Below are 26398 nucleotides of genomic sequence, written 5' to 3'. Positions count from 1 at the left end.
ACCTAAACCTCCCCTGGTGCAACTTTAGCCCATTCCCCATTATCCTGTCACCAGGCATGTGGGAGAACAGACCAACCCCCACCTCGCTACAGCCTCCTTTAAGGTACTTATAGAGAGCGATAAGGTCGCCCCTGAGCCTCCTTTTCTTCAGGCTGAACAATCCCAGCTCCCTCAGCCGCTCCTCATAGGACTTGTTCTCCAGACCCCTCACCAGCTTCATTTCCCTTCTCTGGACTCGCTCGAGCACCTCGATGTCCTTCTTGTAGTGAGGGGCCCAAAACTGAACACAGTACTCGAGGTGCGGCCTCACCAGAGCCGAGTACAGGGGGACGATCCCTGCTGGACACACTGCTTCTGATACAAGCCAGGATGCTGTTGGCCTTCTTGGCCACCTGAGCACACTGCTGGCTCATATTCAGCCGACTAGCCACCATCACTCCCAGGTCCTTCTCTGCCAGGCAGCTTTCCAACCACTCATCTCCCAGCCTGTAGCTCTGCTTGGGGTTGTTGTGGCCCAGGTGCAGGACCCGGCACTTGGCCTTGTTGAACTTCATGCATTTGGCCTCAGCCCATCGGTCCAGCCTATCCAATGACCTGTTTAATGACCTGTTGGGGCTGCATGGGATGTGGTTTTAACTGTGCTCCTCCCAACGTTACCCTCCTAGCTAGCCCTTGATGAAGGGGTCCCAGTTCAGGGCTTGCCCTTGATGGAGGTGATTTTGGACAGACAGTGGCTGGGATGGTGAGAGATGACATTCAGGCTCACGCACAGCCCTACTCCCCCTGCCCCTACTTCTGGCACATGCCAGCCAGGCAGCTGGAGGTGATAAGGCCATGTTATGTCTGTTAATCCAGAACTGGTCTGTTAGACTGATCATTCTTTAGTATTTCAGTAGTGTTTCATTCTAAAGATTTCGTTAAAACTTCATGACAAACACCTCTTTCTTGTGTAATTTTCCTGGGGAAAGAAGACATTTCATTGCATGCTTACAGTGTGAATAGGACACCACTCTTACTTTCCTTGAACTAGAAAAAAAAGCATTTCAGAAGAGAAACCACATACATCATCCCCTGAAACTGATAAGCTAGTCCTTAGTTCCTACAAACAGGAATTACTCTGTTAACTTCCCCAGCTTACTGTCATGTCCTGTTTACTCAGGACAAACTAATAAGAAGATTTTAAAGAACTGGCAATATTGTGATCCCCGAAGAGATGGTCTTAATTCCATGCTTGTTATGGAATAGAAATTTATTATCTCCTTTACATAGGTGGATAATTTAGCAGAGAAGCTAGAAGACCCATTTTTGGGAGTTCTGTGTGTCCTACTCCCACACAAACTAAATGAAATCTTCCCTGGCCAGGGTCCCACGAGATTACTGGTATTCAAACAACTATTGAATCCTCCAATAGCCGAGCTGCAGAACTGCAAATATTATATTTAGCACTTCAAATGCTTTAAACTCGAACAGTCAGTCCTTACAACACGGGAGTAGGTGGTTTGATTTATTTTTTTTGTCTACAAATTAGAAGAGTGTGGGGAGAGATGTGCCTTTTGAAAAAATATGGTCAAGCAAGAAAGGACATTGCTGCTTAAGTTGGAATCAGAGATTTTGTATCTATCTCTGTCCATATTACTGATCACCTCTAGGCACATACATTATAGGCATGCTTGCTCGTGTAAAGAAACATTTCAGTCAAATTCAGGTGTCCTTGAGCAAGCAAAACGCCAGTGGCTTCAGTGGGGTTCTGCTGAGCCTCAAAGTTTTATCCAGGAGTTTGCTTTTCATGGCTTATTAGGCCTGCTAATCCCACTGAAAATGCCTCCTACAGAGCTCTGTAGGCACAGCTGAATCAGGCTCTCCTGCACTCCTGTTCATGTGCATCTAGTCCAGTTGTGGGACCTGTGAGTGCACCTGGGACAACCTCAGCTGTAGGACCAATGTGTGCTACTAGATAAAGGGAGGAAAATTATTCTTGTTTGTAACAGCATCAGGTGCAAAAACATTACGGAATCCCTGCTTTTCAAAGCTATCTCCAGCAGTATAAAATGAGACTTGTTATGACAGTACCCAAAAATGTTATGTACCTGCCTACCTGCCACCCTGTACTCTACCCGCCACCCAGTTTCTTCACAAAAGAAGCACTGAGTTACACAACATTACGAGATGTATGCAGGTAAATGTATGACAGAAAAATAAAGTTATTGGGATGGGACACTTCAGGTAGAAACAAAAAAACTCTGAGCAAAGGGTTAACACAAGAAATATTCCTGCTGTCTGTGATTTCCAAACACTCTGCAAAACCTGATACAGTAAGCTACTTTTTCTCCTATAGTCTATGATGCTCTAAAAAAAAAAAAAAAAAAAAAAAAAAAAAAAGAAGACCTAAATACCTAAATGCTGATGTGATTTGTAACTGCCTTTGAGAGCATGCAGGCAACCTCCTGTAGACCTTTGGCATCCCGCTGATCCTTCAACTAATGAGCGACACTAAGTGGTGGAGGGCCTGCCAGCGGCAGCAATTCAGATAGTGCCAAATATCTCAACATCACTCCACAAGATCTCATGGAGACTTCTGCTTTCATTTATACTCTATTAAGGATTTTTAAAAGTCTTGGCTTCCTGTCTCATGAAGGCACAGGAGCAAGTCATGTACTCTACAAGCAAAGGAAACTCCACTCAGATGACCCACACAAGACGGCTTTTTCCAATATTTCATTTATTCTGTAGCCTTTTTGTTTTATAGGCCAGTCATATATCTGCACTAAGTGATTCAGACACTTTACAGTTAGACTTTGACCTGCAGTAATCAGAGATTATTGGATATTGCTTCTCCTCATGAACTGAATCTGCAGCCTTGGACCTGGCTTTGTGACTGGGTTTTGGGTAAAAACTTCCAAATTGGGCCAATAGTTATGGTAATCCCTTACTACTGACAATACTAGCTTCTGTATACACTAATAAACTTGTGTTATTAGACAGAGCAGTCAGCTGCTCATTCATTGTGTATCATGAAAATATGATACTGTCTTTTTTCTTCCTTTGTGTTTTAATTGCTAGTCTTTCACATCAGAGATTGTCTTTATTTGTGTACAACACACAGCAACAGGATCTTGTTCTTGAATATTATTGGGCTATGCAGAAATCATTTTTATTTCTGATGATGCACTGGAGATTTGAATCTGGGAAAAAAAAAAAGAAAAAGAAAAAAAAAAAGTACTATTAACAAGCAGAGTTCTCCTTTCTGAGTGGGTCCTAAGGCATGAAGAAACATCAGGCTGCTCTGGAGTCCCAAGCAAAAGAACAACTGCATATTCACCATGTGCTTTACCTTGCTTTGCAAGAAACAGCATTTATTTCAGAATGAAACACATGGCAAGGTACCACCCAGTAAAAGTGAAAACTAAGTCTGCTTGGTAGGACTGGAATTCACACGTCAATGACCTGCACTTCTGTGCAGATGTGTGGCCTTTCTGACAAAAGGAGTCTTGCTCCTTGTCTGGACTGTGTAATCATCTCAGTAACAGAGCCTCCATGTGAGGTTTTGAGAATCTTGTTCCCACCGAGTCAAACTGCTTTTCAACATAATCTGGGAAAGAAATAGTTTTATCCTATTTCCCTTCTTTCCTGCTTCACGGGTTTTCTTCTTGTTCAGGTTATTCAGTGAGGAATAGTAGTAACAAGTCAATATATACATGTATAAAAGCCTAATGGATTACATCAATAACAGGTTAAACAGTCTTGATTATCTGGTATGCTACAGTCAGCGTGCCATGTTCTTTGTAAGCCAGACTTCTCAGAGATACCTGCTGCTGGTTTGCTCCTGCTTACTTCAGCTTGACTTGGGCTGAAAACTTTTGCCTGAGAAACATTGCAATTTCCAGTCGAGCAATTTCCTTCCCTGCTTCCCTGCTTTTATTTGCTTTTTATTATTATTTTTTTATTTTTATTTTTATTTTTTAGGATAGCATACCTAGAGTCTGATCCCAAAGGACAAAATAGAGAGGAGAAATGAAAATACTGTCACTCAGGTTATTTTTAAGCTTTGGTGAAATGAATAGCTGTTCTCTTCAGTTCCCCCAGTAGCCTAACCCATTATGAAAGTTCTCTTGTACAAGTATTCACAATTTTGGCCATAGCACTGAGGAACCATTTTCATGTCTACAATCAACCATCGAAACATTTAAATATTAAAAAATATTAGTGTTCCCTTTGAATACATACCAGTCAATAAACCCTCCTCCTCTCCCAATTCTGTATTTTCCTATTTAAAAAATGTTTTTAATTATTTATCATTAAATTCAACTCCCAGTTAGAGTCTGCATAAGGGAATAAAACAAGTCTTCAGAGCCTTTTACAATTAGCATACCCTCATCATGCTCCAGTAATTATCTCCCCAGAGACTTCAGTTGGGATGCCACACTTCTCTCATCACTACCATGCTCCCATGGGGGAAATTAAGAGGCAAAACACCAAGATTACTCAGGTGCCACAATTGCCGTGCACAAATCATTGATCTTTTAGTCTTTTTGCATTTGACTCTAGCCAACAAATGACTTACCAGCAACCAATAACAGCACAGCTGTGTTTGTTCCAGGCCACTTATGGCAGGTCATGATGGATTAGCACAGAACTTGTTCTTTATTTACAGAGAGGAAAAAGTCTTTAATAAATCAATTTTGCTTCACTTCTTTCCCAGGTCCCTATCTTCTTCCCTTTTTACCTTCATGTGGCATAAAGAAGTTAGTGTTGACCACATGAAAGTTCTTTAATCCATCCTATCAAAAATGACATTTTCTCATTTTATGAACTACATGTAATTAAAATTTCTAAATCTGATCACATGCAGGAAAATTCAATACGCCAGTTCTCAACTATGCTAAGTGTCTTCCCACTACCGTCCCAGAAATTGCTTCAGTACAACTCCAATGTTACCCATCACCATTGATGTAATACATGTAGAAAGGCAAACAACCCTCTTAAAATCTCAGCAGTTTCTATCATATGTAGATATTTCCAAGAACTCTGTGTATCCAGGTTTCTCTAAACTAAACCAGGAAATTTGGCTGCTGTATTTTTACTCAAGATTATGTAACCTAGTGATGGCTTACATCTCCCTGCTTGATTTATACTGAATGGGCATCAGTCATAGCCAAATTTCAGGACTGCATGCTTGATAAATCATGACTAACACTACATTGTATTGCAGTAACCAACTGTTTATTTCAAAGTTGCCAACATTATGCAACTCTACAAATATTCAGAAAAACAGATGTGTTTCAAACAAAGTCCAGGATAACCACGTTCCCTGCTACACCAAGCTACATACACTCACTTCTGATCTCACACCTTACAGAGAGCAACTGCGAAGCCCGCTGAAGTTGACAGAAGCATTTCTGCTCACCTTTTGATCAAGGTCTGATAAGAAGGATTTAGTATCCTATTTATGGGAATCATACTTGACCGCAATCCCATCACACATTCCTATTTGATGCCTTCCAATCCTTAAACAAATTAATAACCTAAAGAATGAATGTTTCCAAGTTGTAGGTAGTTTGTAAGAAATGATATTCAGTGGAGTGGATAGTTGATTTTTCTTTCGTTCCTTTTTTTCCCTTAACACAGTTGCACAGGAGAAAAATTCAGTTCTCACAATAATACATACTAACTGGCTTACTGCTCAATATATGACTTACAAAGCAGAATTTTATTTATTGTCAACATTTAAGCTTTTATTTATTTATTTATTATTATTATTATTATTATTTTTGTAGTCTTTGTACATTCATAAAGGACCAATAGCTTGTCCCTAAGCCTATTCCTAAGCCTGGTGAAGTTATTAATCCTAAAGATGGACTTGACAGAGCCATACCTAAAATGAAAAATAATATCCATGCTTCTGTGTACATACATTAAAAAAGCCAATGCCACAACTTCAGGTTAGAACACATGCACAGAGGCATGGATACTTTCCTCCTGTCTACTTACGTGCAGTAGCATAGCATAACCCACAAGCAGGATTTCTCTTGTCTCAGTGGTCTAAATAAGATGATAGCCTGCAGCTTTAGTTTTTAGTAGTCTTCAAAGATCAAAAAAACACCGCACATGCAGTTCTCCTAACTATTTCTTCATGCCATCTCCTCCTCCACTACATATGCTTTTAGGCCTGATTACTCGTATGTTTTGGAAGTTGTACAAAGATCCAGGTTCAAAATGAGAACGAGTATGGACTGAATGAAAAAGACTGTCCAGAGAGGAAACAATTCATAATGTTTGTGTTTCCAACATGTAGTGGTTTTGGGTCAGATGGGTATGCATTACTATCATTTTACGTATAACACCAGTTTAATAATATGGAAGAGCTGATCTGAAATCCACTTTTTCACATGCAGCCTTGGCTCTGCAGACTTTGGGCAGAGGATATAAAACCAGCTGCAGGCGTACTTAGACTTTGCACCAGAGCAAAAACAAACAAACAAAACAAAACCCCCAAACCACCCAAAAGATGAGAAATCCTGCTTGGTATATGAAGATTGGCCATAAAGCAATGGAAGGACGTTGGTTTTTATCATAATTCAGCCTGACCCATAAAATAACTTTTATGTCTTGGGAACAAAGTGATATAAACCTATTTTAATTCCACTTTAAACATCTCTAGAAGCATAAAGGACCTTGATGTTGCCCAACATCCTATATGACTCATAGTATATTGTGCTGCTCACAAGACTAGTACAAGAAAAACTAAGGAAGCATTCTTGGAACTGCTGTAGTTGACATCAACACCATCCAGGAATTTTGGTAATTAAGAACAGCACAACTAGCTTACGTTATATCTGTGAAGTAACTTTGACTCACTGAGTTCCTACCTTAGGGCTGCATTAGAAAACAAAACAAAACAAAACAAAAAAACAGTTAAACAAATGTTACAGCTAGCATGACAGTAAATTATATATCTATTGGTATCTAGCCTGTATCAATATTTCCAGCTCCAGAATAGGGAATTACATACTTCCACGGGTATCATGTTTGTGCTAAAATTAAGATGCAGTAACTAGCTCAGTTCCCCTCTTCACCTGAGTGTGTACTTGAGGTACAATTTCAGATATAAGCTTCTTCTTTTCTTTGGGATTGAAAGAAGTGGGTGGAGGCTTCACAGGAATTGCATCACCACTGTACTTCTCTTTCCCCTACTGAATCCACCGCCAGCCTCATCTCAGTCACGCACAAAACCCAGTCTTCTCCTAGGAAGCCAGAAGCTACCACGTCCCGTCCAGCCTCACGCCGGCGAAGGCTCCTCAATCTGACTTCCCTGCTCGTTCTTGGCCAGGCTGCCTTGGAGACAGCACCTCGCTGAAGTCATCCTCCTCCTTCCCCGCTCTGACACACACATTCAGTCGTCTTCCCCCAGGTCTCCTCACTGGGCTGAGGAAATTTCATCACTTGTGTTCCTCAGGCACTGCAGCAACGCCAGCAGTTCCCTGGCAGCTCTTGGAAACTACAACTCCCACCGTGCTGCACTCGGAGGGTGGCCGCAGCGCAGAGCTGAACCGGGCTCTGCCTTCAGAGTGTGCTGGCTGCTGGCCCTGGGGGGATCCCCGCTCCCAGAGGATCCCCGTTCCCCTGAGGGCGCTGCGTTATGTCGGCTGCTCTGTCACTGGAGCCGTTTGTTGAGCTCCAAGTGTTTCACAGAGGACACAGAGAGGCAAGCACAACGTGCCCGCCGACTCTTCGGTATTTCTGCATACAATCACGGCTTGTCTTGCACAGGGGCTTGGAGGGGCATGAGTGTGACTTGAGCAGTTAAGATGCGAACGTGATTTCCACAGCTTTATTTTGAAGAGCGTGAGGTAAATGAGGGGCTCAGACACAAAGGAACTCCGGTTGCCAACACCGGATCGGAACCGTGCCTCACGCCGCGCAAACGGACGATGCACAACGGCGACCCCCCGGCGGTGCAGCAGGGCCGCCCGCCAGCCATCTTCCCCGGGCAGCAGGGCCTGGGCCGGGCGGCGGCGGCGCCGTGCGGGGCGGGGACGAGCCCCGCCGCCGGGTCAGGGGGCGGCCGCCTGTCAGTGCCGGCAGCCGGGGGAAGCCCGAGGCGGGGCAACGCCTCGCCCGGCTCGGGGACGGCTCCGGCGCCAAGATGGCAGGACCGCCCCGCCCCGCCCTCACGGCCCCGCGCCGCCGCCGCCTCAGGGCCCCCGGGGCCGCTCGGGGCCGCGGTCCCGGCGGGGGGCGAGGGGCGGCCGCGGGCGGAGCCGCCTCAGGGCTGCCGCCAGCGGGAGGGGCAAGGCCGGGCCGACGGCCGGGGGGAGGGGGCGGGAAGGGAGCCCCACTACGCCTGCGCCTGGCGGCCGGCGACGTCTGCGCACGGGTCTGTGACGCCGTGACCAATCCGCGGCCCGCCCCCGCCCCTCGTGACGCGGCGCGTTGATGGGCGTGCGGGACAGCCAATGGAACGGGGCGCTGCCGTTCAAACCGGAGGTGCCGGGGCAACAGCGGCCAGTTGTGCTGCGGGGCGGGCGTTGGGCGGCGGCGCGTTCCCGGGCGGCTCCGCCGGGCTTTTACTGTGCTCGGGGCGGCGCCGGCGCTCAGTGTGTGCGCAGCCGACTGACGGAGCGGGCCGGGCCGCGCCCGGGAGCATGGGGGTGAGGTAGGGCCGGGCCGGGCGAGGAGGAAGAGGCAGAGGCGAGCGGGGCCGGCCGGCGGGGCCGGGCCTGCGCGGCGGGGTCGCGGAGCCGGCCGGAGGATGGAGGACAAGAAGGAGGAGGGCGAGGCGGAGATCCAGGAGCACGGCCCCGAGCACTGGTTCAGCAAGTGGGAGCGGCAGTGCCTGGCCGAGGCCGAGCAGGAGGAGGCGCTGGCCCCGGAGCTGCAGGACGAGGCGGCGGCGCAGCCCGAGCACAAGCAGCAGAAGCTCTGGCACCTTTTCCAGAACTCGGCCACCGCCGTGGCGCAGCTCTACAAGGGTGAGCGGGGACGGGGGGCGCCCGCCGGGGGGGGCTGGGGGTGGTGGGAAGGGCCGGGGACGAGGGGGCCGCCGGCCCCGAGCGAGGCCGGGCGGGGGCCGCGCACAGCGGAGGGGGGAGCCCGGCGGTGCGGGGCCGGGCCGGGAGGGGGGCCCCGGGGTCGGGAGCGGGGCCACAAAGGGGCTGCGGCGGCGACAGCGGCCTGGGCAGGGGGAGGAGCGGGCTTCCGGCCCGGGGCTCCGCGCCCGTCCATAGAGGCAGCCGGGAAAACAAAATGGCGTGAGGGGCGAGCCGCCGCCGCTGCCCGGCCCGCGCCCGTAGCGGCCCCCAGCGGAGGGGCCCGGGCCGGCTGCCGAGGCCCGGCCGGGGGCTCGGCCCCGGGGGGAGGCCGGAGAGGGCCACGGGGCGCCCGGGGGCGGCTCCGGGGGAGGGCGGCCTCGGCGGGGGGCCGCGCCCGGAGGGTGCCGGGCGGCGGGGGCGAGCCCCGCGGAGGGCCCGGGGAGCTGCGGGGGCGGGAGGGTTGGGGGGAGGCCGGCCCTGCCCGCGGCGGCTCCTGCCGCCCAGCCCGGGGAAGAGGCTCCGACAAAATGGCGAAGTGAGGGGCCGGCCCCATTGTGCGGCGGGGGCTGCGGGCGGGGGCAGGGCACGGCGCTTCCCCGTCGGGCTGCGGCCGCCGCCTCCGCCGTGCCCGGTGCCCCGGTCGGGGCCGCAGCCGGTCCGTCCCTCCCGGCCCCGCTCCCGAGTTGCCTTTGGAAGGTGGAACAAAATGGCGAAACCTAACATGGCCGTTCGGAGTTAGTGACTCCAAAATAAACAGCGTGTGTCCTTCCTTCCCTGCAGACCGGGTGTGCCAGCAGCCGGGGCTCTCCCTCTGGGTCCCCTTCCAGAATGCAGCCACTGCGGTCACCAACCTCTACAAAGGTAAGGGGCTGCTCCCACTGCCCTGGCAGCCCTCCTTGCCGAGTCCCACTCGGCCTCCTGCCTCGGCTTACTCATAAATAGGGACTGTTAATGTCTCTTATTCATGCTGATAAAATCTAACCCGAGACTGCTTCCTGAATCTTGCAAGTTTTCCCAGGGCCACTTTAGCTGACAGTAGTTGAATCTTTTCTGTTGCCTGATGCTAGTGATTAATAACTTAAAAGCTGTTTTATTCTGAGACCCTTGAAAGTGGGTGCTACTAATCTGCCTTGTGAATTCAAGGGGAGAGTGCAATAGCTTCTTTAGTACTGAAATTTCCTGCATATTGTGTATTTCATGGTGTATTAAATGTTGGGATATCAGTATGATAAATGCATATCTGTGAAGTATAAGTTAGGTTTAGTATTTGCAGAGTCCTGCATAGTTGCTTTGTGGCGAAAATAAAACTTGTTCTTGTGACAGTGAGGCTTCCTAAATAAGCCTCCTGGTTTATTTTAAGCACCTGAATCATGTAATGACTGTGTCTAGGGTGTCTATAAGAAAGCAATGTTAGCCAGAGCTTTGATAAGAATGCACTTTGTACGTGGCTGTGCTTTTGTGCTGTTTGACTATGCTTCTGTTGATCAAGGCCTGCTTCTGAACTCTGATGTTCTTTGGGTTGACATAAGAATTCTTTGCTGCAGAAGAATCAGTCAGTGGCTTCTAATTTGGTCAAAAGATTGTGCAGAAATAATTTGTTGGAGTAGAGGCTTGAATTGGCACAATATGAATCCCATTATTACTGTCTTCCATTACTGGGAAGAAACAGAGTAAGTTCCAAACTTGTTTTTCTGATAGAAGTTTTCCATGCTTTTTGAGTTCTGGGGGTGTTTTTTCCTTGGTTTGTACAGTAATACTTGTATATCCTGCAAGTTTTTTGCTTGAGTTCCCTGGTTTGTGGGAATTGCTTTAAACAACTGAATTTAGTAATGTTTGTGATAGCTTATGTTTCTGACAAAGGTGGTTAAAGCAAAGAGTAAATGAAGGTAAATAACCCTCACCGATAGAGACTTGACTCTCCTGCAAAAAGTGCATGTGAATATTGTATATGTGTGATAGGTCGTATAAAGGGGCATTAGTTAACAGCACAAAGTTGGCCTGAGAGAGTTGGTCACCTAAACATGGCCTGGGACACCAGTCATGTGAGCATGCAGCTGGAGTAGCAGTGGATATTTGTCTGTTTCACAAAATGTGTTGGCCTTTACAGCATCCTTGCTACGAAGTCTAAGGCTGCTTATTTTTGCTGAAATCAGTTGATTACTTTTGTTATAGGCAAAATGAGGCCTATCTTTCCCTGCAATAATGTGATTAACAGATGAATGTGTGGTTTGTCAAGGATTAGGGAAACTAGAATTTAAGTAGGAAGCAGTCTTCAGCCAGGTATGACTTAATACTTCAAAAAGTAGCTCTGGAAGTCTTTCCTTAGAATGGTCTCAGTGCTGAAGTAATACTACAGTCTGTCTTCAAATTTTCACTTAACCTCCTAAGTGGAGATATTTGAGAACATGCCTAGAACCATCTATGACCAATGTCATACCCCATAAGTTGGAGTTTCTTAAAGTGAATTTGCCTTTAGTGATAAACTGCTCATAAATATCCTGTGGCTTCTCGCATACTCAGATTTGATTTGGAAGAGTTTTGACAAAGCATTGTAGAATTACTTGGTATGGCTAAGGATTGCAAACTGTCTTGCTCCATTAACAGATTTCTGATTTGCTAACTGAGGCATCCAAAGCTTTACAGTAGCAACACAAGGAACAACGTGTTAGGAGAATGTCATGGTATCTTGAATATCAGTGTTTTTTTTCTTTAAAATAGATTAAAAGTTGAATATACCACAGTGTGCAGGTCTTGGATTGCCAGTCTCAGAATGGGTGCTGGTGATCAAGGCCTAACTGAAAGACAAGACAACAGACTTTCTTCCAGGTGGCAGTGAAGAAGTGAAGGTTTGTTTTCTAAGGTAGGGCTTGGAACTTCAGAGCACTGTAGAAAGTTTTAGTCATTAGAATGACTTTCTGAGCCTGTTGTTTACCTTATTAATAAAAGCTGTATTTTTGGTGGTGGTAGTACTTCATAATTGCAAAATGTAGGCAGCTTGACTGTGTGTGTATTTTGCCATCTGAACTTTGTAAACAAAGCAGCCATAGCTTTTAATACAAGTCTAATCTTTCCCAGGGTAACAATGCTTGAAATTTGTCCAGGCTACATCAGTAGTCAGTGTTTGACCTCATAACAATTTCTAGTTAGCCCTTTGTTAAGTGTTCTTGTATACAAGAGCAGGTTGTTGATGTAAAGTTGGGCTCTTTATTTCTTAGGACTTTCTCAAGGTATTTCAGGAAGGGATTAAATGAATGCTGCCAGTTTCCAAACTAGCTTTTACTAGTGCATTGGAGTCTTAGATGCTGTGGAGCATAAAATGGCTGGAGGAGTGATCTGTTATGTTGCCATTGCTTTGACAGGAATTAGCAATTGTAAGTCTTCTAGTCCTTTGGTTACAAAGCAGCATAGGGAAAAATACTCAATAAAGAGTGCATGGAAGTAATGTGTTAATGTTCTCAGGGTACCTGTACAGCTTACAGTAAAGCCTTGCGGCTTTTAAAGTATGATTAGTTTGAGATGTTTCTGCTGGTAAGTTGTATTCTGTTTGGAGAGCATTTGGTAGTGTTGGTTTTAGTGGTCTCTTCTGGGGGTTGTGCACTGGTGACTTAAATGCCATTCTTAAACATTTTAAGTGATTATTCTTGATTTTTGTATGTGAGAACTAGGTTAGATGTATATGTCAGTTTGCCTGTAAACCAATGTCTTGAACAGCTGTTCTTAAATTTCTTAAAAGCTGGCTGCCCAGAACAGTATTACATTAGACTTCATTAGTAATGCAAGAATACAAAAAGCAGTTTTAATTAGCCTTGCCAGGTTAAAAAAATGTGGAAATAGAATAAGTGGAATTGGAATGGATACTATTTTGCTTTTAATGGAGTAAGAGCTAACATGGTGGCAGCTTCTACAAAATTGAAAGGGTTGCTGGCAAAGCTCTGAATCTATCTCAAGATAGGCATTTCTGAGTAGAGAAATACGGCTTGTCCCACCTCTTACTTTTCTGTGAAATTTTCTTGTTATTAAACTAGTAGCCAGAAATGTACTTACTGAAGTTTGAAAGCAATGCAAATAATTTAGGAGTGCCTTTTAGAGGTGAAATGTACTTTTGTACACAGATGACCATTAACATGAATGGGGAATTCAATTGCTTTTTGTAGCAGGTTTAATTACAAGCAGCACACTTCAAGCTTCTGTGTATTAAACTTTTAATGGGCCCTAAATAGGGAAAGAAAACTTGAGGCTTCCTTTGTGAATGTTGCTGCCTAATGGAAAGTCATTGGGGATACTGCTTTATTTTTTCAAAAACTATGGTCTCCTGCAAATTGTTTCTGCAGAGATCTTAAATTAGAGGGACTCTAAAGAAATTGAAAATTCCTTCTGTTGGAATTGAGAAAATGTTATTCCTTTATGTGGGTTTTTCTAACTGTGCTGATTTCCTTCAAGAACGCAGTCAAAACATGCAGCTACTCCTTAAGCCAATACTTGTCTGTTAAGTACCTGTTTCAGACTGACCACCTCTGATCATAATGTTCATACAGTATGATTTACTAAATAGTGCTGTACTGTTGACATGTAGTATAGCAAATGTGCTATTTCTGTGGTGTTTGGGTTGTTAACTTTCTGACTTGTAACATTGGATGGGAAGTGGAACTCCTGTTAGTGTTCTGTTTTGGTTTAATATGCATCATTCCATAATGACAGGTAGAAGAAATGCTTAATGCTTATGGTTGACAGGAAGCCATATTGGTGATGTACCATGCTGTGTGTTTCACCTGTAACATGTACTAAGAATACTTTTCTGTCTTCTTGCAGAGAGTGTGGATGCCCATCAGCGAAGCTTTGATGTAGGAATTCAGATTGGCTATCAGCGTCGGAATAAGGATGTGTTAGCGTGGGTTAAAAAACGCAGAAGAACTATTCGTAGAGAAGACTTGATCAGCTTCCTATGTGGAAAAGTTCCTCCTCCAAGAAATTCTAGAGCTCCCCCAAGACTGACTGTAGTATCCCCTAACCGAGCTACTTCCACAGAAACTAGCTCATCTGTAGAGACTGATTTGCAACCCTTCCGTGAAGCCATAGCTCTGCATGGTAACAGTAATTTTTTCAATACTACTTGGTTAAAATTGGGTGGGGATTCTTAAAGTGTCTTCCTCTTATGCTTTGGCACTTGGTCACTGTAGGTGTCCTAATGTCATGTACCTGTGTTCCAGCTGAAGGTATTTACCTAATTCTCTAAGAGCAGTTCTGCATGTATAAAGCTTGTTAGTAACTAAAAAGTTGCATTGTCACATTTTGAGTAAGGAAAAGGTACTGTATAAAAATACACTTTGGATCCTAACAGAGTTCAGAGCTATAGAACTAAGTATCAACTTCTGGTAGCATTTCTGAAGCACAAAGAGACTTGGCATTTGTACCAATGCTAAAGTAAACAGAATTCTTGGAAAATTATAATACTATGCTAGCAACTAGTTAAATATTAAGTTTTGGCTAGTTGCAAGTAGCTAACAGATCTGTGCAGGGTAGGGGAGGTAATCCAATGTCTGGAATTTTGTCTTTGGGGAACCTTAACTCACTCTAGTGTCCTCTTTTTGTTCTGCACAAGTTAATACAGTGGTTTTCTGCTTCAAGAAGTACACTGGAAAGGGGTGTTGTAGGCTCACCTCACTGCAAGAGTCCTGTTCAGAACTCAGTTCTAGTTCCCTGTCTTAGTATGTGAGAATTCTGAAGACACTGAGCTTCCTTGCTGTCATCAGCAATGGTGGTGGTGTAGATTTTTCTAAGGTAAGGATGTTCAGTAGCTAGTTCTGCATTGAACTTCTTCCTTGCAAGTCATAAAATGTATTTAAGGTGAAAAGAAGCAGTTCACCTATGTATTTTGTCTTCTAAAAAATGCTGAAGGGTAGCAGATAGCTTGAAGTGTCAGTAGTTAGACCATTCATGAAGACTTCTAGATGAAACTCTAGAAATAACTCTGGAAGAATAAACAATCTGTACTGTATAATCCTCAGTGGGAATAGAATTAATGAGTTAACTAGATTAGTGGATTCCTGAAAATGCAGTCTTTGCTTCTGCTCTGTGGCAGTTTTTCAAGATACATAAGCCAGACACTGTTACTGTCTAGGTGACAGCCTCATACCAGCAGCCTGGTATTGTTTGCTGCTCTGTTGCCATTTCAATGAAGCATGCTGCTGCCACCTAGTCATGTAGTATTTGGCAGTTTTTCTTCTCATACTGGAGGCTGGTTAGAGAATTGTGTACCAGTACTGCTTATTCACTAGGTTAAGCTGATTTCATCAAGGCAACTGCTGCAGATGCATATCAATGCAGATAGTTCTCTCAAGCACAGTCAGCTTGTGTTTTCACTGGTAGTATAGTTATTTTCACAATCACAGAATTGAAGGGGTTGGAAGGGACCCTGAAAGATCATTGGGTCCAACCCCCCTGCCAGAACAGGTTCCTTAGAGCAGGTCCTTGTTTCTTAGCATCTGCTTGATAGAGGTATTTCATGGAAGTCACAAAACTGAAGGAGTAGTTAATGCAATATGAAAGACATAATGTTCAAGAGCACTGTGCGAAGTTCTCTGTCCTGTAATGCATTGTAGGGGCTGGAAGTGTATTTGCCATCAGGTGGTTGACAAGATTATATGTCTGTCACCTGGATTAATTTTTCCCCAATATCAGTTTATATCTGGTCTTTCTTACTACTTATGCTACTCCTTTAGTGACTAAGCTTGTGTTGGGCCCCATAATTGTTTTTAGGTTGTTGCTTTCAATGAGCATTCCTACATCTACTTCCTGTCCTTTAGGGAACTAGTGGCCAAACTACTCCTGAACTACTATCCTATTTATCATTGGTTTTCTCAGAACTATTTTTGAAACCTGTGAATGATCTGCAGGTGTTCATAATTTGAAGTACTTTGTAGGGCTGTGCATGTGCATTTTTGTCAGGCTGTTTAAATGTGATCTGCTTCTAAGCATTGTGAGAAAACTTGATGATAGTAGTAATCTTAGCAAGTGTTCAGGATTAAGGCTTTAAGCAGAGTTTTTGGCTACTGTGTAAAGAAGTGGCTTTTTATGCTGATAGGTTTCCTGTGGAAGTGGAGTATTTCCTCTATTGGTAGCACGGATGGGTTGAAACAGTTGGGGGTGATACTGAAATTTGCTGTTTTAAGCATGGTCTTGTTTAATGAAACAGATGAGCATGCATTTAAGGCACAAAATAAGCTATGAAGCTTTAAGCTGTAGCTGTGCATGAAAGTGTTCTAAACCTGTATTTTTAACCTTGCCTCCTCAGTGTTAAACCTCGTTTTATCTCGCCTATATTGTAGCTTAGCAAGATGGTTAATGGCTTTCTTGACAAAAGCTAGGGATTTCAAAACAGAAACTTCATTTTGTGATATTTGGGGAGGACTCCTTACAGTAGCTAAAAACAATGTTAAGGCAAGCTACACTTGGAAAAAGCTTTTATAGTATGTGATCTATCTCTTCACAGTGTAGTTATATCAGTAATGGACCTGTTACTGAAATCCTGTAGTGTAACTTACGGGTACTGTAGGATGAGTTTTTTGGAATGAACTAATATTGAGTCTACTCTGGCAAGTAGAAATGTTAGCCTTCCATTATTGTTGTACTGGAGGGTACCCTTGAAATCAAGTATGGCTAGAAACTCATTATTAAAGACTAACTTTTCAGATCTTAAACATTGAGCAGTTAGCTCAAGGTAATGTATGATCTCTTACCCAAAGGTCCAAGTGGATGTTTCTGAAACTTGAAGAGCTGCATCTAATGTCAATCAACTCTTTTAGATGTGATAATGAAAAATATTTTTGTTCAGCTCTTCAAAGTTGAGTTTTAACATCCACCTAACCCTAAATCATTCTTGCAGTTAGCATAGATGTAGATGCATTTTTATGTACTTCCTGAATGTGTATTAATGTATCCCAGTTCTGTAAAAGAAGACTTTCAAATAAAGATTACATCAAATTGAGCTGACAATAGTAAAATTCCCCAAAGTTGACATGTGCCTGGTTACTTCCTGTCTTGATATAGCTAACATGCTATGTTTGTCTGCAGGACTGCATGTTATGTGCTGGTGGTTCTCCACATACTGCTTGTAAATGATATTTGATTTTTAATCTGGGATGTTATCCATGCTCTACAAACTAGTCTTTCAGCATAATGGGAGAAAGTGCTATCACTTCAGCAAGACGTGAAGCAAGCCTAGGAAGGCAATATTGAAAAGCAGTGTACTTAATACTAAAAATGATGCAATGGGGTCAGCAGCACAGTGAGGGAGTGTTAGTGCTTTTGCTTGTTAGCTTTAATGTTGATGTATTTCACTAATTCAGTCCCCAACAGGTGGGGCAAACCCTTATGTTATTATGTGTATGTGTGTGGCTTGGTTCCTTTAAAACCCTAAACTTCCATTAGGTCTTACCTTGTCTTGAAATATTAAATTGCGATATAGAGTGTCTTTAGTTTAAAAAAAAAAAAGTGGTGAAGAAACAGCTGGTGGAAGTTGAAATGGGAGGACAGTACAGGTTAGTTTCCTAGGGTTTAAATTGGCATGAAGGTTCTGTATATGCCTGTCACAGGATTGTATTATGTGCTGCTGAAAGTTGGTCTATGAGCAGTTATGTAGAAGTACAGCATAGAAGGGTGAGAAGGATCTATGTATTGATCTGTATGTATCTTGGGTTAATTCCTGCTTTAGGTGAACTTAATGTGGATGTTCCTTTTGATACTTGCTGATTAAAACATCTGGAAAACAGTAGTTAATACTGCTCTGCTGAGCAGTAGTTAATCAGGATATGATCCTTTTGTAGTGACCTAAAGTAACTTATTGTGGATATACATGTATATAGTGCAGGTAAAACTTCAGCTTGTAGTTCATAAAGCTTCAGTTAAGTCAGTGCTAATATATACTATGACTGGAAATGAGAAGTTCTAAGCAGTGTGATGGTGTGAGCCATATTCCTACTTTTCCTAGTAGTGTTATAAAATGATCTAGATGCATTTTTCAGATGCAAGTAGGTTTTTGTGAAAAAAGGAAGAGCAGGAATAAGAATGTAAGTAGTAGTGTAAAGTATTTTGGATATGGCATGCAGTTCTGTAAAGTTTTAAAAAGGAGAGAAATACATGTTTCTTAAGTGTCTGTGGTGAAGAAGATTTCTAATGTAGGAAGTGAGAGACTTCAGAGGTAAGTATGGGGTAAGGAAAGAACTAAAGCCTTAGTAGCTATTTGAATCTGTCCTGTTGTGTAGATAAAAACTAATGTGCCTGTGATTAGGTCCTGTTAATCACAGTATAGAAGTTTGAGGCTGTGAAATGGTGTTGCTAACAATCATGTAATCTTTCTTAGTATATCTATATTACTGCCTCCTTTACTGCTTTAAATGTTTAAATGCTTTGGTAGATGTGTTGAAATACATTGAAAACTTTATCTCAGAATAATTCACAATAAATGGGTTTTGAGATTCTTTTTACATGACCACTTCTTTACTAGAAGAAATGAACTGTGGATCATTGCTTCAAAAAGGTGCTCTGTCAACAAGAACCGCGTCTCTTCAGTTGCATTGCTGAGTGTCTTTGAAGACACTGCTTCCATGAAATGGCAACTTGAGGTTTCAGTACATGCCTTGAATTTTCTTTGACTTTCCCATATTAGTTTGATTGCTTGGTCTTAAACTGTAATGCGTTTGTAATGCTATGTAATACAGTAACTGCTAGTAACTGAGACAACAGACTCACAGAGTAACAATTTTAGTGTACTATGTAAAGACTTGCTTATTACATCAGTATTAATAAATGTTGGTACCAGATGCAAAATTAAACAGTAATAGAAGTATGATATAATGTCCTCAAGTTCTGATCTCTGTAGAAACTAAATCAAAATGACTCTTCTGCCTTTGGCACCAGGTTTGATTGAAGTTTTTACCTTCCAAATAGTTTCCTAGAGGGTGGTATTGAATTTAAATTTGCATTGGTTCAGTATTATGTAAATATTGAAGAATAAATGCCTGCTTGAGGCATTGCTTGCAAACCCTGTGTGTTTTAGAATGTGTTGCAGCATATTGGATATGTATTTTAATTCTAAATTTGTATCTATTGTTTAAAAATGCTCCTTACTTGATAAAGCTCTATTTAAAAACAGCTCTTGGGTGCCTAAAAACATGTTCATAGCTCACAGGACAGTTTTTTGTTTTATTTAGAATACACTTGTGATTTTTAAAAGAACACAATGACCATTTAATTAAGAGCTGCATGTAACAACAGTAGATAACTGATATAAGTAGTGTAAGCTGGTGATTCTCAGTGGAAGTAACAGTACTGAACCTGTGTTCAGAGCAGTTTGATTTGGAATCAGTGTGGGGAAGTTTTCACAAAGTATCAACTAGGCTTTGAAATGATGTCAGAACATCCACTCTCTGTGCTGTCAGTTTTTTCCAACTGAAATGCATGGGATGAACTCATGCTTTAAGGTATATTGTATCAGTTGAAATTAAACTTACTGCTGTCTTTGAATTGTGCAGTGATTTGTAACCTACCCAACTTTCTGCTCTTCAAGTACTTTCTGCCACTGTAGATGGCAGATAACTACAGGATTCTAGTCAGGCTTTAAAACATGCTTCTTCGAAGTATGCACAGTATATCCTGTAATACTGAAAGAATGAGCTTTAATTATTAATTCAGCATTAATGTACAACAGTGAAATGGGTGGACCTGCCCCATCCTGATTTGTGTATTCACCTGCTGTCACTGCAGCTGGGTTTGGAAGCAATTTATCTTCTACCTGAGGTATTTAGTGTTTTTTTTTTCTTAAACTCTTTGTCAGGAGATACTGTGTACTGTAGATAGCAGTCTAGGTGCTATTTCATAACTTGACAAGTAGTCAGGTTTCTGACTGGTTTGTTTAATGGCAGAGATACTCAGGGACCAAACCTGAAACAGGAGATTATCTAACTTAATACATGCTGACTGAGGGAATGTGTATGCTGTGTGCTGCATTTGTTGCAATGCAGCCTAGCTCTAGTAAAGAATAGGAATATCAGACTTTCAGAGCACACTTCTAATACTTTAATACTTACATGGAATGTAGTTCATCTGGTCAAGAAACATGCAGGATGTAAACTGTTCTGTCAACTGTTCTGCCAGGTAACTGAATTTCTCCTAACCCCAAAGCAGAGCTTGTGTATAAGGTAGCTTCTACAGCTGAGCTTCACGGAGCCTTTGAAGCCAGTTGTTTGACCTATTGGCAGCTGATAGGTGGGGTTGGGTTAGGCTTTACTTGTCCCTGTGTGGCTGCTGGCTGCCTAGCTGACTGCATATGATGTGGCAGTGCACACAGATCAGAGTGTGTGTGATGGCTGGACAAAGGTACAGGGTGCTTGTGACTGGTGAAGACATCGAAGAGCTCAAGATCGTCAGGGTTACTAATAAGGAAGTCCTATTGGAGAACTTAATTTACTTGTTCTCACTGCTAGAAAGTCTACTGATCTAGATCTTGTTCTGTCATTCTCACAATTCCTGCTGTGATAGTTTTCTAGGGCTAGTAGACTTTTGTACTCTTTAATATTGGTATGAAGCAGTTAGGACAGTGAAGATACTAAGCTCTTGCTTAGAGTATAGCCTGAATTTCAAGTAGAGAAGGACTATTAGTCTTGCATGTCCTGACCCTGTTTTGGAATGTCCTGTTCTTGCTAGCTAAGTTGTTACTGAAGAGATGTTTAAATCAGCATGATGTATCTACAAGAAATTTACTTTAAACAAGAAAAATAAACAGTAACACCCTGCTGTTGCTTTGCTTTATGTTCAGGTTACTTGTGACATTGTTTTGGATCAGAACTGCCACTAGTAAATTTTGGGGGTTTGACATGTGGTTTTGCTTTGCTGATTAAATGCTCTTCTGAATACTAATGTGTTGGCTAATAGTGGTAGCCCTAAAGTAGTTTTTCATTATTTAAATGAGTTGCTGTGCAAATGTATCTGTAATCTGATGTCATACTGCAGTTTTCTTCAGAATTAAGGGGACTTGATAAATAAACCCCTAGTAGGGAGACTTTCCTTCTGTGAAACTAATGGTTTAGGCTGAAGCCTTCACATTGGAGTAGCCTGTTCTGTGTGGTGTGTACACACTGCATAGCATGTCACTTGCTTATGGAGCTACCATTTATTGCAGTGTGCTGTTACAACCTCCTGTATAAGATCACTCTAAATATAAAAAGTGGTTCTTCTGATTTCTAGATGCACTAAATGCTGGGAAGGTGGACTAGACTTCAAATAAGTAGGTGTGGTACAAACAGAATGAAGTGCCTGTAATATATCACTAAGTTAACTCAGTATCATCCCTTCTACACAGAAGTGAACTTTCTTTACTGTTTGACCTAAATGCTCTTTCTGTTTTTCCCCCTAGGTCTTAGTGGTGCAATGGCTAGTATAAGTGTTCGCTCAAGTACCCCAGGCTCTCCTACTCACGTGAGCAGTGGCTCCAATGCTAGTCGAAGGAGAAATGGACTCCATGATGTTGATTTGAACACTTTCATATCAGAAGAAATGGCACTCCACTTGGACAATGGTGGAACTAGAAAGCGTACCTCAGCCCAGTGTGGCGATGTCATTACAGACTCACCAACTCATAAACGCAACAGAATGATCTAAACTGCAAAAATTTCAAACCCACCATGCTGCTTGAAAGCCACTTGATCCTCAGAGTACTATTGAAAAGGAAACATGAGGCCATCTTCCCATATTCACTGTTAAAGACAAATGAATTCAATAATTGCCATAAGAAGTTTTAGATATTACATTAGATGCCTCTTGTTACTGCGGCTTTCTTAAACTATATTCTTAGCAGAGGACATCAGATATTGTGTAGTAGTTAGCAAGATCATCATAGGTGAACATGTATCCGTTCCAAGGCTAAAAGTGACCTTACTTGTATTCTTAAAGGGAAAGGAAATTTCAGATGTTTATTTGGTTATAGAATGCTTTTTTTTGTCCTTTATTTCCTGCTGTGTTGAGTATTTGCTTAAACAGTATTGCCAGTTTGACTGAAATTGTCTACAACATGACTTGGCATCTTTGTCAAAACTGCAGGCTTCCATTTTTGCAGCACTGTACCATGCACCTAGTTTCTCTATAGTAACAGTGTGCAAGTTAAATATTGGACTGTACCCTTCTTAGTTTTAAAAGCAGTTGATAATTCTGGTGATCGTGTGATAATGTAAAGAGGTGCTATGATGGTCATGCAATTAATACTTAATATTGAATCAATACAAGGATCTTTATTGGATTCACTTTGTGTGTTTTAGTGCTCTGAAGTAGCAATATTAAACTTCCCCAATTAACTTCATAGGCTTTTAAAACTTCAGTTTGAGGAAAATATATGTACTTATTGGTATTATCCTTGTGGTGGTAATACACAGTGCAGACTGCACCAGTGCTGACCTAAATTTAGAGGAAGATGTCCTGTAATTGGAAAATAGGCTTTTCTGTTCAGTATTAGTGGAGGGTAGGTTTTGTGTACACCCATATCCCATTTTACATTTCTTGTGAAGTAATTGCCCATTGCTGGGGAGGGGTGGGAGGAGAGGGAGTGCAGGGGAGTAGTTGGAAAAGGGGTGTTATCTTAACAAGTAAGACTTATGGTCATGTGGAAACTTGGGACTAACTTAAGGGTCTGTGTGATGCTATTTCCCTTGGGAGATGCACACAGGTTCTCTAAAGTGCTAAGAAAATAATTTAAAACTGGAAGTTAATTAAAGATCTGGATAAACATGCTGTAAGGCTGAATTAAAAAGGATAAATGGCTTTCTTTTCGTGTTGAGCTTACATTCATAGGATCAAACTCTGGCTGCCATAACTTAAGCATAATCTACAATTGAAATAAAGATCGAGATTGATCTGCAAATCAGTTTCTGAATGGGGAAGGATATGTCAAAGAACTTTTATGTAGCTACAAGAAGTATTTCCTTTTGGGTGGAGATTGAATTTCTGCCAAAGGAGGGGATAATACAGGAGGAATAGAACAATGAAGAGATCCAAACCTGCAAGTTGGGAAAGGGGTATTAGTGAGGTGGTATGCATGCCTAACTGGAAGCATATGCTGGTTTCTCTTACGTGAAATCTAGCTATGCTAGATCCACAATACTAAATTCTGGTGTTCTAGCTAAGTTAAGGCACCTTGAGTTCTAATATACAGCTCTTCAAGACTTATGTTCTTGTACACTCAGATCTTTTTCGTATTATCTTCCCTGTTATTTGAGGCAGACTTAACTGTAGTCTTGTTCCTTTTTACCCTGATGTCCCTTCATTGGTGTTCTGTAGTCAAGGCAGGACAGCAATGATGCATTTAAAATTCTCAGAATTCAAGGCTCTTTAAGAGCAAGATTTCCTTGCTTTGTGGTGCTTCCATCAAATTTCTTTACATTGAAGAGCTCTCAAAGGTGTCAACAGTTGCACAGAGTTGCACAATATTATAGCTAGAGCTTCTGTAGTTTATGGGGCAAATATAAGATCTTTCCAAAGCAAGATAGTAAAAACTGTTCAAAACTCCCTACCTGTGTTACATAGCTGAACTTGCACATCACCTGAAGACTCAGTATACATTACTTTCAGTTACTGCTAATAACTACGATTCATAAGACTTTATGTAAAATATTAATACTGCATAAAACTAGTATTCATCTGGAGGCTACATTTTCAACTGGGACTTTGAAATAAGATAGTATCTAAATGTTAGTATTTATTTGGCTGAGAGAAGGATTTTTGTCCCAAAAGGAGAATCACAGGTTGGAATTGTGAACATAGAGGACACATGTGGAAACTGTTCTTCATCTATTCTGTTTGTTCATTACCTGGCTTGTACAATTAAGATGCTTATGCTCTGCAGCTTCTAACACTTTACTATTACATATAGTAAAGGTAACATAGTGGTGTCAGAGTTCTGCATACATGAACTAAAATACAGCAGTGCTTCTGGTCTAGCCCAAATAGACAGAGCCTTTTCAATTATTTCTTTCTTGCAGTTAAATCCTATTAATATTCTGAAGCATTATTTCAGCCTAGCACCACTTAAAACAAAATTTATCTGTATTTTTATTTGGTTTGTGCCATTTTTGAGAGAAAACATTAAACTAGTTGCAGTAATAGTTTTGCTTGTACTTTAAAGCTGTACCTTAAAGTATTTGGCAACTTGTTTGTTTTCCCATTTTAGTCCCCATTATTTGCTCTGTTAACCTCTGCCACAATGATCAAAAATGCATGTATTTACCTGATAAACACAGGGAGGACAGATTGTCTCAAGATGACAAAAGTTAAAGCCCAGTACTTATTGCTTTGAAGATTTCCTGTGCTAGTGTAGAAAATTGATGTGGAAAAATAGCATTTTGCTGTTACCCAAACTGTAGCTCCTGGAGCCAGAAACAAGTTGACTTTATGTAAGAAACACTGATTTGAGAACTGTTTTTGATTATTAAAAAAAGGTGCTTACTTTGCTTTCTCCTATGAATCGTATAGTTGACCGGTCTCTTCTCCATGTACATCAAATCTAACATGAATGTGCGGCAAGTTACATACAGTACATCCTGCACTGAAGCTACTGAGCTTGGCTTGCTTATTAATGAAGTAAGTTTTAAATGTTAAATTTAAAGCTATATTACAATAAAGTAATGCAAAAATGATTTTGGCTGAAACTGAAGTCCTGCAGTTAAACTTACTCAAATGTGGTTTACCCAGCTGGAGTAATAGAAACTAAGTCATAATAAACCTAATAAAAAAATAAATACAAATGTTAAGGCTGCTTGTAGTTATTGAGTAACATAGTCCATTGGAAAACCCCAAACTAGAAGATTAAAACCCACACCAGAAGATTAGAATGAGTCAGGCTTGTTTCTGCAGAGTAGAATTGTTCTTTAAGAATGTATTTTGATGGTGGTAGCTGTTTAAAACTAGTTATGCTGAAACTAGTTATGCTTAGGCTTTCTGTTGCCTCTTGGATCACAAGCTGCTCTCTTACAGGCTCTACTTACAAACTCCAGAGTCTTAATTGGGATGTTCTCTTTGCATTTGCACAAGGAATTTTGTGGAGTTCCCATGTCACACATCTAGGAAAAATGTTCAACTTTCTTAGAAATTTGTAATGTTAATTTTTGTAGTATAGCTTTTCTCTAGCCAGAGGACTTTTTGGATGTATGTGTAGCTTTTTCTTCATGTGGCAGTCCCTAAACCTGTAAATGTTTTTCCACTTATTTTACTAGCAGGCCTTTGAATTTGTTTTTTAAGGGAAGCTTTATTTTACAGGAACTTCAGTTTAAAAATGTTAATATTTTCCAACTTAAAATGTTCTAGGGGTGACCTAAAACTATTTTGAAGTGAGTACTGATAAGTCTTGCCAATGTTAGCCTAGAGCTAGTAATTTGATGGTAACTTTTTTGGCAGCATTAGGGAATGTACACCTGCCTTGTCCCACTGAATTCATTGCACCAGGTGGGGCTGATGTGGTTATCTGGGGAAGCCACAAGGCCCTGTGACTTTCTCCTTCCAGGTCCTCTCATTATTGAAGGTAATGGGGAATGTGCTGGCACTTGTTAGTAACTATTTTAACACCTGTCTTTGATTCTCCCTGTGTGCATTATAACTCCTTACAATGGAAGGGTCAAGCTGTGGATAGTGGGAGGCTGTTGAACTCCTTGACAGCTCACAAAGAAGTGGCTCTGTAGTGACCCTGATGCTTTCTGCTGTCTCGTGTTGGGCCCCTTTCAGACAATCTCAAAAGAAAAATCTGTCTCAAGCTCACAATAAAAGTAGTGAATAAACAAAGTGTACTTGTTTCTGTGTAGCATGGAAGCATCACCAAGGCATGGAAGAATCACCAAGGTCTGTTATAAAAGAAGCTTGGAGAATGAATGCTTTTGAGCGGGGAAGTATATTTCACCATTTTCTATAACTGTTCTGACCAGTGGTGTTGCTTTTGTAGTTCATGCAGCAGTATCTTGGGTGGGTGTTGGAACACTGGGACTCATGCACAGAGGCTGCATTTAATTGTCCAAGATGGGGGTTGTGGTGAGGGAATGCACAAGAATATGGCCTTGTTGGAGCTGGCTCTGGCACTTGGGCATATGCTAGTTTGTAGTAAGGGGAGTACTGGTTAATTGGTTGTAGCTAAGGCAGTTTTTAATCATGTTTTGTAATATTTCACTGTTCTTGTATCAACCTTTACTTCTAATGTGAAGGTGGAAAAGGTGAAGTTGGTTCTGAATGCAGTATGAGCGGGGGTAGTAAATCATGCACAAAAAGAACAAGACTGGGGGCTGTCTTTGTATCATTACGGTATAAGTGTTGTGTCTGTCAGCAGCTGGTGGTGTTCTTCCAGT

The 26398-nt window shown here is 42.2% G+C and overlaps 1 protein-coding gene across 3 annotated transcripts in view; it reads left to right on the top strand.

Moving 5' to 3' along the window:
- The first annotated feature begins 8524 nt into the window (after positions 1-8524).
- Positions 8525-26398, top strand: part of HAPSTR1 (HUWE1 associated protein modifying stress responses) — a 186034-nt gene continuing 168160 nt past the window's right edge. The window contains exons 1-4 of one of the 3 annotated variants that reach the window (XM_082772701.1): positions 8525-8969; positions 9810-9890; positions 13839-14114; positions 14629-21428. In XM_082772701.1, the coding sequence (XP_082628827.1) occupies positions 8750-8969; positions 9810-9890; positions 13839-14114; positions 14629-14735 (684 nt within the window). In that variant the 5' untranslated portion in view covers positions 8525-8749 and the 3' untranslated portion in view covers positions 14736-21428. The other 2 variants (XM_082772699.1, XM_082772700.1) reach the window with 2 other exon arrangements.

Source organism: Aythya marila (assembly GCF_965140915.1).
Source record: "Aythya marila genome assembly, chromosome: 15".
NCBI lineage: Eukaryota > Metazoa > Chordata > Aves > Anseriformes > Anatidae > Aythya > Aythya marila.
The sequence above is the reverse complement of the archived record's forward strand: the minus strand, read 5'-3'. Positions and strand labels throughout refer to the sequence as shown.